Source organism: Drosophila melanogaster, chromosome 3L (genome assembly GCF_000001215.4).
Source record: "Drosophila melanogaster chromosome 3L".
In the NCBI taxonomy this organism is placed as follows: domain Eukaryota; kingdom Metazoa; phylum Arthropoda; class Insecta; order Diptera; family Drosophilidae; genus Drosophila; species Drosophila melanogaster.
Window position 1 is genome coordinate 3,953,679 of NT_037436.4, and position 12,280 is coordinate 3,965,958.

Here is a 12,280-nt window from a genome sequence, read left to right on the forward strand (position 1 = left end):
TACTATAGACATATACTATAGTATACTACTATATGATGTGCAGCCATCTGCTGAATGCCGCTTGTTGACTGAGCTGCCCGTGTGGCTTCCACATTTGAATCGAATCAGCGATGCATAGTTTATTAGTTGCGCAATAATTTGCCCTTAAAACAATGGCATCTAAACAAATCAGCCCTTTTACTTTCAGTGTAAAGCCCTTGTACTGGACTCGAGTGCACTCAAAGTGCGTGTTCTCTATGGTCCATTGAATTAACTTTCATTGAAGTCCGACCATTTCAAGTGGTTCTATTAATTAAAGTTTCAAAAAGTGAGCAAGAAGCTTAATTGCAATCATAAATATGCAATCATAGGTGCTTAAAGAATTAATTTAAACAAAGTGCTGTTGAGTGTAGCCAATAGCCAATAGCTTCATATATCTAGGCAACTAATAACAATAATTAAATAAATTTAAAGAAAATTGAAGCAATTAATTTTAAGCTAGATAAATAATTATAATTATCTGCAATGAATGTACTTACCTCAAACCCACTTCCCATGAATAAGAGCCAGAAAACAAGTATTTGGTTTTCTCTGTCGTTTATTTAATATTTTTATGTATTTTATGTATGTTTATTTCCGAGGCTCTAAAAATAGTTACATGGCTGCACTAGTGTGTGGGTGTAGCGTTTATAACTATGATTCTAATTTATATTCCATCGACTCATCGTTTTCGGATTTTGTATTGGATGCTTCGTGTTTTTTGTTTTTTGTTTGTTTCTTTTGGGGGGGAGTTTAATTCTTTGTTTGTTGTCATTTCCATAACGGATTCTTCTGGTGTGATTCTTCTGCTTTCGTTCGTTATGATTCGAATTTCGAATCGAATCGGTTCGCTTTCTCCTCCGGCTATTCGTGTGTATTTTAATTTAAGAATGGATTAGCTTTCTTTGGGATATAATAGGTTATATGCTCTACATATTTGCCATAAAATCGCATGGTTATGCATGTGGGTAGGTCTGTAGATGTCGGCTAGTGTCTAATAGAGTGTATGGGGTTACGGGGTCAAGGGTCAAGGGTCAAGGGGTAACGGGCTTATTAGTATAGCTGGGTGTTCGTTCATCTAGGTGTGGTTTGTGTTTAAAGTCGATTATTTAACTCCTACGGAAGCTGAAACTAGTTGAACATTCTCTAACTAAAAGTAGAACAAGAACGAATGCTAAGTATCAAAAGGAAAAATCTAATCTGTGAAAACTCCGATGGGGCGGCGCCTTAAAATCGCTGCCCGCCAATCGGGAGTGGGCGTGGCATCGTATTGCATTCATACGTATTACTATATATCTTTAGCTATATATATTCCTGTACGGCCAGGCGATCGCGCCGGCCGTGTGGTCATTGAGTATATACTTGAATTGATCTTGAGTTACTTGAGGGATTCCTATTCGTCTTGCATTGGAAAAGTTGAGATTCGGTTTATGATGTATATGTTTATGGTTCGCTGTAAGCATTTATATATAAATAAGTTAAATATGTTTACTTATATACGTGGTTGCATATATGCCGGTATGTATGTATATATTTTTTTTTAATGAAGTATACAATATATTGCAATTTTAAATGTATATAACTGTTCAAGTCTTTTTGCATCTCTAATATATGAATATATAAATTAATATCTTTACGTTATTCATCGTTCATTTTATAAAATATCTCACCGTTCGATTTCTGCCCTTTTGTTTATTGTATAATAATCAAAATGTAATTGGTGTCTTTAATCTAGAAATTATTTCATTCTATCAAGAGGGTGTTTGGGCCGATCAGCTGAAGTTCCCGACTTCCTTTTCAACGATTATATAAACTAATGGATAAATATATATTTATGGTTTGATTAAATAACACATTTTTCCAATTGTGTAATATGAACATACCGGTAAATACTGAACCTAAATATTAAACTTAAACCTCGGATGTGTATTTAACATTAAAATATGTGTTTACATATTTTTGAAACCAAACAAAATTAACTAAAGTTAAGTAAAGAGAAATCGGGAGCACAGCTGCACATCTGTTTTGTAAGTGTTTTGGGGGCTCTAATTAATTTTTGCAGTTGTGTTCGGGGTATTTCGATTTTGGGACTCAACTTGTTGCGTGTATAAAACAAGGTTGCTGTGTAAAAATATTTTTAGCTTCATATTTTAGCCCCACTTCAATTCATTCGAGTTCTTCATACTTTTAGCTCTTTGTCATTTTGTTTGCTTCTCGTTTCTCGTTTTCATTTCACTTTTATTTTTTGTGGTGTATAATGTGTATAAATAAATCTTACTCATAAATAAATCAATTAAACGCTCGCCTCAATATATAATCTATTTATATTCGTAATTATTTCATATATATTTTGAATGTAAAATTGCAAATCACATAATTGTTACCACTACTGTTCAATGGAATTTCTTATATACGTTTTTTTTTTTTAGTTTTTCATTGGTTTTTTCTTTTTCGGTTTTTATTTGGTTTGCTTATGTGTATATAGGCATTTAATGCTATTTAAAACGCTATCAATAATCATCAATAAAGCCATGCATAAACACGATTTCGAACTATGGCCCTATAAACAATGCACATAGCACTCACTGGTCTAAATTCTAATTCTGCCCCGATATTCTAGATTCTAGAATTGCTGCTAGAACTGCGACATGCGGCATTACTTTACGTGGTTATCTACATGGCGCGCACGTATGTAGATACGATGTAATATAATCTGTTGTTGCTATAAAATGTGGGCGTATTTGTATGTTGTGTGAGGGAGGGTGTGGGGGGCGGGGCGGTGTGTTTATAATTAATGGTTTCTTGCTCGTTGTATAATTAAGTTCGAATGGTTTTCAATATTTTGTTGTTACTTTGCATTTACTATTATTAATTTCGATATAAAACTGCCTCTTTTAAATATATTTATTTATTTGTAATATATTTATGTGTATATATATGCTTTAAAAAATAACCTCTATCGCGTCTGCGTCTGCCACGTTCATCAATTCTTAAATTATGAAATAATCGTAATTGACAATTTAATTAAATTGTTTTCAAGTTTACTCTTTTGGTTTTTCATTGCCCTTTGCTTCTAGGTTTTGGAATAAAAACTACGCGTAAAATAAATACATGTTTGTGTATATATCAATACTTCTCGATTTTTTTTTTTTTGTTTTGTTTTATAGAATTACAAATTTTTGTATGCTTTTTGTTTGGTTTGTTAAAAACTATGTCACTTAACTTTGGAATTGCTTTTAGTTATCATTTGTTTTACAAGTGCGTCTTCTACATCTATCATCATCGTTTCATCAACCTTTCTGCTATCTTCTTCACCTTCGACCTCCCAGAACATTGGGTATATTGGGATATACATACATATATTCTTTTGCCTATGCATGTATATCCTTTTGCGATTGGGAAGGAGGTGTGTTCCTGTCCATTAGAAACCTTTGGCTGGGCCAAAGCTCGAGGGGTCGCGGGTACGGGGGTAGTTTCTTGTAAAAAATTGTTTTTAAACTTGCATTTCATGTGGAGCTTATATATGTATGTACACGACGGGGGTCGGGGGGACTCTAATGCTAGTAATAAAATAACTATTTCGTATGTATAAGTACTTTGTTGCATGTGTATGAGAATGTCTTAATTGGGGTCGCGATTCCTTCGCCACTATATATACTTTCCATACTTTGAATGTATTTATTTATGTTAAGTATTGTCCTTGTGATATGTTTCTAAATTGTTTTCTCATTAATTTTAATCATTTCTAAGTAATTGAAGTAGTTTTCCGTTTATCGAGTTAGAGCATAATATGGAAGTAATCTCATCTTAAACTTGGTTAGAGTGTAAAGTTGCCGCAGCGGTTAAAAAGGGTTCGTCTCGTTCGATTCTGATCCTATATATGTATACATATATATATATATATATATATATGTGTATATATATATATACGATCCGCGAGCGCTATCTTGATCATTGAGCACGGTTAAGAGAGTCTAAGAGCAAGAGAGATATAGGGAGTTGTGGGAGTGCTATAAGTTCACTAATTGATTAGTTTGCTAGGACTTGAACTGAGCTCCGATCGAATCCTTCGGTACTCTAAGGACTACATCTAGTGGTGATTGGAGATTAGTGTTAGTTATCTGGCGAATGGTGTCCGGTTTGTGTGTCTCTGGGTATCCGGTTCTTGTGAGGGGGTGTATATAAACTCTAGAGCCCTAAAACGATGCCTAAAAGTAGTTATTTACCAAAAAACATGCAAATTGGTTCTGCTCGCTAGGTATTAATCATTTAGTTCATATGTATACATATAATTTGCCGTTTGCACCGTTTTTCCGTCTTCCTACCATCCATCTGTATATAATGCTTATTTGATCTGTGTATATATAGAATTTCTACTTATGTTCCATAATATTCGTTGTGTCAGATTTTTACTATAAGTTACGTTTTGGATTTCCTTCTCAAACCTTTTGTTTTTGTTTTCTTTGTTCTTACGCCTCCCAATCTTCGTTCAGTAAAAGTTGCAACTTGGAGAGATTTTGGAATAGTTCAGATTATAAGTGAGTAGATATAAGTGTGTGTGTATATAACTGCTTGAAGAAGATTCTATTGAGTTGAGATCCATCATCATCATCGTCATCGTCATCATTATCATCGTGATCATCTGCCATTTAAAGAACTACTCCGCTAGTAAGCCGATTTCTAGACTAGATTTTGTTTGTTTATAATTCTCATTTGGTTTTGTTAATTCATTTTAGTATTAATTTGATAAGGGTGCTCGAGTATTGCTTATAGGGTTCTGGTATAAAGTATCTTAGTTGCGGGCAGGAGAGTTCCCTAGGTCGATTGTCCCTAGGCCACCACAATGTCCTGGCTGTTCTCATCGCTCTCCAGCTCGTCGCCCATCTCCAGTTCGTCCTGCTTGCTGCAGTCGTCGTCCTCCTCCTCCAGACCCTTGCCCTGATCGATGGCCCCGGCATCCCGGAGGCATGCCGATTCCAGGTGCTTGTTGAGGTACGATTTGAGGGCGAAGGTCTTGTTGCAGCGATGGCACTTGAAGTTCTTATCGCCCGAATGGGTCTGCATGTGGGCCCGCAGATTGGAGCGGTCGGCAAAGGCTTTGCCGCAATGGACACAGGCGTAGGGCTTCTCGCCGGTGTGGGACCGAAGGTGTCCCTGGAGTAGCCAGGGTCTGGAGAAGAGCTTGCCGCAGATGTCGCAGCTGTGCGAGAGCTTGTGCGTGAGCAAGTGCATCGCCAGGGCGGGCATGGAAACATAGGCCTTGCCGCAGGTGTTGCACTTCTTGGCCGACTGTGAGTCCAGCGAGCGATGGGTCTGCTTGTGGCGCGAGAGGTTCGATGATGTGGCATACTGTTTGCCACACTCGCAGCACTTGTAGCAGCCCCTCTTCCGCTTGGCGTAGTTCTCCCCGTTGCCGGAGGAGCTGTGTCCCAGGCTGGCTGCCGGATTCTCTGGCGGCTCCGATGGCGGACCACCTCCTGACGAGGCATTGCTCTGGGCACTCTTGGGACGCGGCTGCATCGGTTCCTGCCTGTCCTGCTTGGTCACAGCAGCCGCCTTGCTCGCCTTGGTCCTGCCATCCAGCATGTTGAGGCACATCTTGAGGGCCGAGGCACGCTGCTGGTTTTGCTGCGGATTGGGCTTGCCCCACTGCTGCAGACCTGATTCGGAGGAGGAAGACATGTCGATATCCACGTCGGAGCTGTGGTCCGAGTTCGGCGGCGTCAGAGGCGAGCAATTGTTGGCCCCCTCCGAGGAGCCACCCATCAGGTCGTATGAGCTGCTGCCAATGAACCGGATGGTCGACTGGGGCGATCGGCTGGAAGCGCTGTTCGATATCTCCTGGATTTCCGGGGAGCGCAGTTGCTCCTGCTCCTGCTTCATGATGGTGACCACGCATGGCGGGATCAGGGGCGGCAGACTCTGTGACAGGGAGAGCAGATCGTGGGCCGCTTCCGTTTCCTCCACGCTGCGACCCCGGTAAATCGATGCCGCTGCCGTCGCCGCGACCAATTGTTGTTCCCGCATGCGGTCCCGCTCGCGTTCTTTTTCCCTCTCGCGCTCCTTGTCCCGCTCGCGCTCCCTCTTCAAGGCCACCGGCTCCGGCTGACGCGGAGATCCACTGGCGCTGGCGGGCGGGGCATAGAAAATCACCTTGCCATCCTCCGCCGGAGCTCTGCCCACTGGACGGCGCAGCGACACTGTTTATGGGTAAATTAATACTTAGTTTTAGTATCCACAAGATACTGGCCAACTCAAGAGAACTAACAGTCCATGGGCTGAATACTATCCTTGTTTTGGACAGAGAACTCTTTAAGGTTCATTTTCACTAGAAATCCTCCTTTGAAATAGATGGGGTTCCATAATTGTCAAGCAACTTGTTGATTTTTCAGACTGACCAGGTGCAGGGTTGCCATTACGGCCAGGGCTGCCTAATCGACTGTAAGCTTTGACGTTTTCCGGAACGATGGAATCCGCTTAATCGATAAATTCGATGGGTAAAGATCGAAGAAAAACCTACAAGAGTGCAAGTTCCAGACAGCTTGCAGTACAAGATTTGTGAAACGATCTTAGTTTCAATTAATTGGTAAAAGAGTACGAAAATTCACTGACTAACGATTCTTTAAAAACGATTTACTGTGCAAATCAGAAAACATTCTCAATTTGTTTTGACTCGCTTTGCAACTCTATCTTATTTAACTTCGGGCTACCCTGTCTTCTCTTTCCCAGAGCTGCCACCTGCACCTGTAGACCTCGAAAGGTGTAACCCGAAACTACAAGCTCCTTTGAACTGTCTTTATTAAAAGGCAGCATTTTTTCTTGCCTTTTTGAACTCCTCCCACTACACAGACACACATGTGCTTGAAGTGCGTGTGCCAAATGCAAGAGATATTGTGAAGGGACTACCGAAAGCAAAGGGAATCATACAGGACAGCAGTAACCATAAATGCACATTTATTCGGCATTTATGGGACTGAAGCTGACGCAGTATATATCCCTTTTCCACTGCGGCTGACCTGTTACGTTCCGAGTTGCTCAATCGATATGACGACCTCTCAAGCCATCAAACCCACCCAGCACCACCCACTGCCAGTGGCAGTCAATGCCGCTTGTTTGCATTTGCTTCTGCTTTGGCTTTTCCCCTACGCTTTTCCCGTGCCTTTTCCTCCATTCAAGAGCAACAAGCAACGACATCGACAAGAAGGCAAGCGCAAACATGGAAAATGCCAACATACGCTAAAAAGATTAGCTAACGGCGACAATGTCAAACACGAGCGCTCACAGTGGAGTGTTCAAAGTGGGGAAAGCAGGGAAAGCAGGGACTGTTTGGGGTCACCAGCAGTCACCATGGGGGGGATCACCCCCCTGGGCAGAGGCCCAGTCGCTAGCGCCACCGGTTGAAGGACGCTGGCCAAGTGGGTGGCCATAAAATGGTTGAAAGTGCCGCTGGCTCTCGATGATGGAGTGGGGGACTCACACTGCCTGGCTACTAAAAATAAATACGAGCACACAAATTGTCGCAGCCACCTGTTCACATTGTTGTGACGCAACTTTCAGGGGGGTGCAGCTGGTTGATTCCGGGTGATTTCGGGTAATTCCGGGGGGCATGAGCGACTGGCAGGTCTCACAAATGGAACAATAGCTACCTAGAGAACAAAACCGCTCTGGCAACCCAAGAATGTTCACTTGAACAGGAAGTACAGGAAATGTGGACTAATAATTGGAAAACTCCAAAAATAAGTCATAAAATATGCTAAAAAAAATTACAATAAAGGTCGAGGTGTTTTCTCCTAAAAGTGCGGGTTTCATTTTGTTTGGAAATATATATTATATTAAAGGGAACACGATAGATGAAACTTTAAAAGTGCAACTCACCTGAGGCGGAGACTGGCGCTGCCACAGTTGCAGGAGATCCTGTAGTTCCTGCTCGCCGTTGCTTTTCCTGCTTGGAGGAGTTCATTTGGACCAGAGATTGGGCGGCGGACCATTCCAGATGTTCGCAGAGCTGATCCTCCTGCTCCTCGCCATCCTCGTCGTCCAGATCGATGATCTCCCGCTTGAGAATTGAACGCGAGTTCCTTTTGGCCAGCGATTTGAGAGGTGACTTGCCTCCAGTTCCCAGGCCATTTCCATTGGCATTTTTTAGCACCGAACTGGCAGTCAGCGGGGATTTATCATCGAACTTCACCTTTCCGGAGGTCCTGGGCTTGGGTCGTCGCCAGCTCTGCAAGTCGGCACCCGATGCCGATACCGATCCGGAGCTCAGGGTGGATCCCGATCCACCGGGCACATACTTCTTGCTGGCACTCGCATAGGCAATCGTTTGGATCTTATTGCGATTGGGCAGTATAAAGTCCACGGACATCTTGCCTGCAAAACGGGTCACCGTATCCGTATTCGTCCGCCTTCCCAGTTTGCCAGCTTGGAGCCTGGGCAATCGAAATTCCGGGGATTGCCCTCCACTTGTTTGCTGCTGCCCTGTTTATTTTGGTCTAGGTTTCTCTGGGTTTTGGGTGTGGTTTTTGGGGTTTTCTTATGCTTAGATTTGTTTTGTATTTACTATGTAGATGTAGCACAACCTTCTTTGTCATCTGCAGTTAAAATGCTTTTGCCTTTATAAGCTATAGCCGTAGCTCTTGACCCGCCCACGTCCGTTCCTGGCCCTCTTCTACTGCCTCTACTTCTGGTTCAACTTTGACATTGACATGCGTCGCCTTGAGAGTATTGCTGCGGTTGCTCCTTCAGCTTTGATTCCGTGTCCCCGAATTTGCGGATGTTGCAATATTGCGTCCTTTGGCTGGCATCCTTCTGCCACCCGCCAGTTCCTGCCCACCTGCGATCCTACCACATCCGCCTGGCAGCTTATTTAAATTGTACCCCCGGCTATCTCCGCAGTTCAAGGTATCTGGCTTTCGTTGTTGCGTTGTTGCAATGTTGCAATGTTGCCGACGTTACCGCTGCTGCTCCTGTTTTCTGCAAGTAATGGAAAGGCGGGTAAATTAAACTGCACTTATTTACCGGCAAGACAGTGCACAAAGACCCTGTCACATTTACATGCAAGTAATAGCTGTATCCTGCTCGAAGGACCAAGACAAAGGTGCGTCTTTGTAATAAGCTTCTTAACATTGGTGTAAGTTTGTTGAATACACAGCTTTGTTAAATACACTTTTTACATCGCAGCAGTTTAAAAAAATATATAATTAATTATATGTATATGTATATTATTCCTTAAATTAAGGGAAGTAGACTCTAGTTCGAAATTTAAATTTAATATCAAAACTTATTTATGATGACAGCTAACAATATTTTCCGAAAAATGAATGGCCCCCTTTATCATACTTTCTATTGACTGGAACTTCTGGGGGGGTCCTGAACTCATAATAAGCAAGAACCCGCTGTTAGGACTTCCTAAGCAATTGCTGATAGCCCATAATGCACCCTTTGCCCTAGCATACCCCATAAATTGCAGGTAAATACTCTATGGCAACCATTAACTGCACACTCCGCCACTTTCCAAACACCTTGCACTCGAAAAAAAAGCGAAGAAAAAAAGAACGAGCTACGAAATTGCATAATTTAAACGGCGATTAAAGTGCGAAAATTGTAAACAAGTTCCTGCAGTGGTTGCCAGTCATAATATTTACATTATAAATGCAAAAACCGCCGTGCAATCAGCGTCAGACGGGAACAGGACATCCCATCGAGGGGCGGAGTGGGTTGTGGGTGCTTGCTAGTTGGGTGGTGGTTGGTTTTCCAGATGGGTGGGGGAGAAATTTGCAACACTTGATTACACTTAATTGATAAATTGTTATACTTTTTGCACTAAATTGCACGGTTTATACACGGACAGGCAGTTCATTTTCCGCACTGCGTGGAGCAGAGAGAGCGAGCGAGGGAATGAGGGAATTAGCGAGAGAGTGAGAGAGAAAGAGGTGGGGAAATCGGTATTTTGACGGGGGAGGGCTGGGCGGAAAAGCTTCCATTGGAAGGTGGCGCACACGCACGCACACCGAAACTATCTATCCCTATCCCACGTTTAAAAATGGCGCATATACTCGCTGCCATTGTTTAGGAAATGCACTGGCCGAGGTTCTACGATTTGCGATGGCGATTACCTATGTATCCTTCTGCAATATATATACACTTTTTCGTCTAGTTTTATCACATGTTGAATATTTCTTAGGTAATGGTCTGAATGTTTTGCGGTCTGTGGAAAATCTTATAAATTTTCCTCGTTTTCCGTTCGTTGCTTCAGCAACAACAACTTGTTCACTCTGCACTTGTCGAATGTTTTGTGAATTGAAATCGACGGACAAGCTCTCAGAGAGAGAGAGAGAGAGAGTTATTTTTTATACCGAGAAAGAGAAATGGAGAAATATTCGGCGCACTCGTTGAAGCTTGGAAACTAGTAGGTGGAATTGCAAAGCAGCGAGTACATGCAACAAATAGTCAACTGTTGGTTGCCTTAGCCTACCTCACTGTACCACCCCCTTTCTCCAACCCATTTCTCGCCCATTTCGCTCTTTCCCTCTCTCTGTCTCTCTCTCTCTCTTTCTCTCTCTCTGAATGTCCTGCTGCACATAAACAATGCGAGATTTTTATTGCATACTTTGCAGCTGCAGCGACTTATACACACACATGCAAGGAACATACATCCTATATAGCACTTTGTCACATGCAACACCAAATCAAATCATGCATAAATAAGGAACCGAACTTATAATTATATTTTTGGCAGTTAAACCAATCTAAGGCGGTTATATGATATTATGATATCGTAGGAAACTTTCGTACTCGCTCTGATTTGTGGCTTGTTTTTTCTTCACACACACACAATTTGCTCTTCGATAGTTATAGATTTTCCTCTTTGTTTTTTTCTTTTTTTGTTTAGCTGCACTTGGTCACGTAATATTTGGGTTTCTGGTTTTGGCCTGGACTTGAGTGTTACTATTTTTTTTTATATATTTTACAGTTTATATTATTATTGTGGTGCGGTGTGTGCTGGCTATTAAACTATGGACTTGTTTTGCCTGCCGCTGTGCGTCAGTTTTTGACGTACCACTCCCTTCTACTGTGCGCTTGGCATTCGCAGCTTTTCGCTGGCTCTGCCGCTCACTTGGCTATAGCATATAGCGTTGATATGTATATGTGGAGGTTTATATATGTGTGTGTGTGTGTGATTTACAGCGAGTGTGCGTGATTTCGGGTCAACACCAACGCACACCACTAGGGGGTGGTGGTGTTCTTTGGAAGGCAAGGGGTGGTTCCTGGTGTATTGCTTAAAGGGTTTAGGTACCATATAACTGCTTAGAATCCCACCGATAGTGACAGAATCTTAAGATATATTGATTTGATTTATTGGCTAGTTGGAAATTCTTAAGATAACATTCAGACACAACAAGTAGCCTGACACACCACCCTCTAGCCGCCCAAAAAACACCCAAAAACATGCAACAACCCCAAGAGAGAGTTACCTCTGATTCTGCGCATATTCTCTTTATGTTTTATGTGATTCTCGCAAAACTCAACTAGCGAGTCACCAATACAACGACAAAGGACATATCCTGGCAGGAACTCGTGCCACACACACTTGTGGATTGCCGAAAATTATGCAACAGCACCGCTTTTGGAACGGAGGAGGGGGTGGGTCTGCTTGCCACGGGGGGCAGCAAACCGGGAATAAGTATCGCTACCAGTACCTTTCCGAAAAAAAAAAATGAACCCGAAAAGCCGGGGGTGTGTTTTGATGTCTGCCACTTGGCTGCCAAAAAAACAAAGAAGTAGAGGGAAAAAGTTCGAATTTTCAAGGGGTTCCAAAGCTTAGAAATAAATTATGAGCTGCTCCAGCTGTAAGAGTTTAATTTGGTATTGTTTTCATTCTTCGGTTGGACCTTCGGTTTCTTTCATTTTGGTTAGCTAGACCAAATATTTAGCATAGTTGACAACTGAAACTTGCTCCTTGCTTTGTCCGTTGTCCTTTTTAACGTTCTGAGGTTTTGGGTTTATTTCGTTACGTTTCGTTTGGTTTGGTTTCATTTGGTTTGGCTTGTTTGCACAGGCCGAGATGCGAGACCGAATCGAAAAGGGGGCCAAAGGACACACAACGGCCGCAAGGACTCTATGGCCCGTGGCCCATTATTGCCCCCCCTGGTCGCAACCAGCAGCCCCCTTTTCTCTTCTCCTTCGCATCCAATAGAGTCCCTTGCGGTTTTTGTATCTTTTTTTGTGGCATTGGTGGTGGTGGTGGTGCTGCTGCTGCTGC

At 42.4% G+C, this 12,280-nt stretch overlaps 1 protein-coding gene across 5 annotated transcripts; it reads right to left on the reverse strand.

Moving 5' to 3' along the window:
• Positions 1–572: 572 nt before the first annotated feature.
• Positions 573–11,093, reverse strand: CG12605 (uncharacterized protein). 5 transcript variants are annotated; one of them, NM_001274458.1, is made up of 3 exons: positions 10,813–11,093; positions 7,894–8,991; positions 573–6,218 (listed from the first exon to the last, which is right to left on the reverse strand). In NM_001274458.1, the coding sequence occupies exons 2-3, from the start codon at positions 8,381–8,383 to the stop codon at positions 4,849–4,851; spliced, it is 1,860 nt and encodes a 619-aa protein (NP_001261387.1). In that variant the 5' UTR covers positions 8,384–8,991; positions 10,813–11,093; the 3' UTR covers positions 573–4,848. The 5 variants fall into 5 exon arrangements, with proteins under 5 accessions (NP_001261387.1, NP_995997.1, NP_995996.1 ...); NM_206275.3 differs by lacking the exon at positions 10,813–11,093 and adding an exon at positions 9,073–9,272 and having other exon boundaries at positions 3,177–6,218; NM_139588.4 differs by having other exon boundaries at positions 4,713–6,218.
• Positions 11,094–12,280: the final 1,187 nt, after the last annotated feature.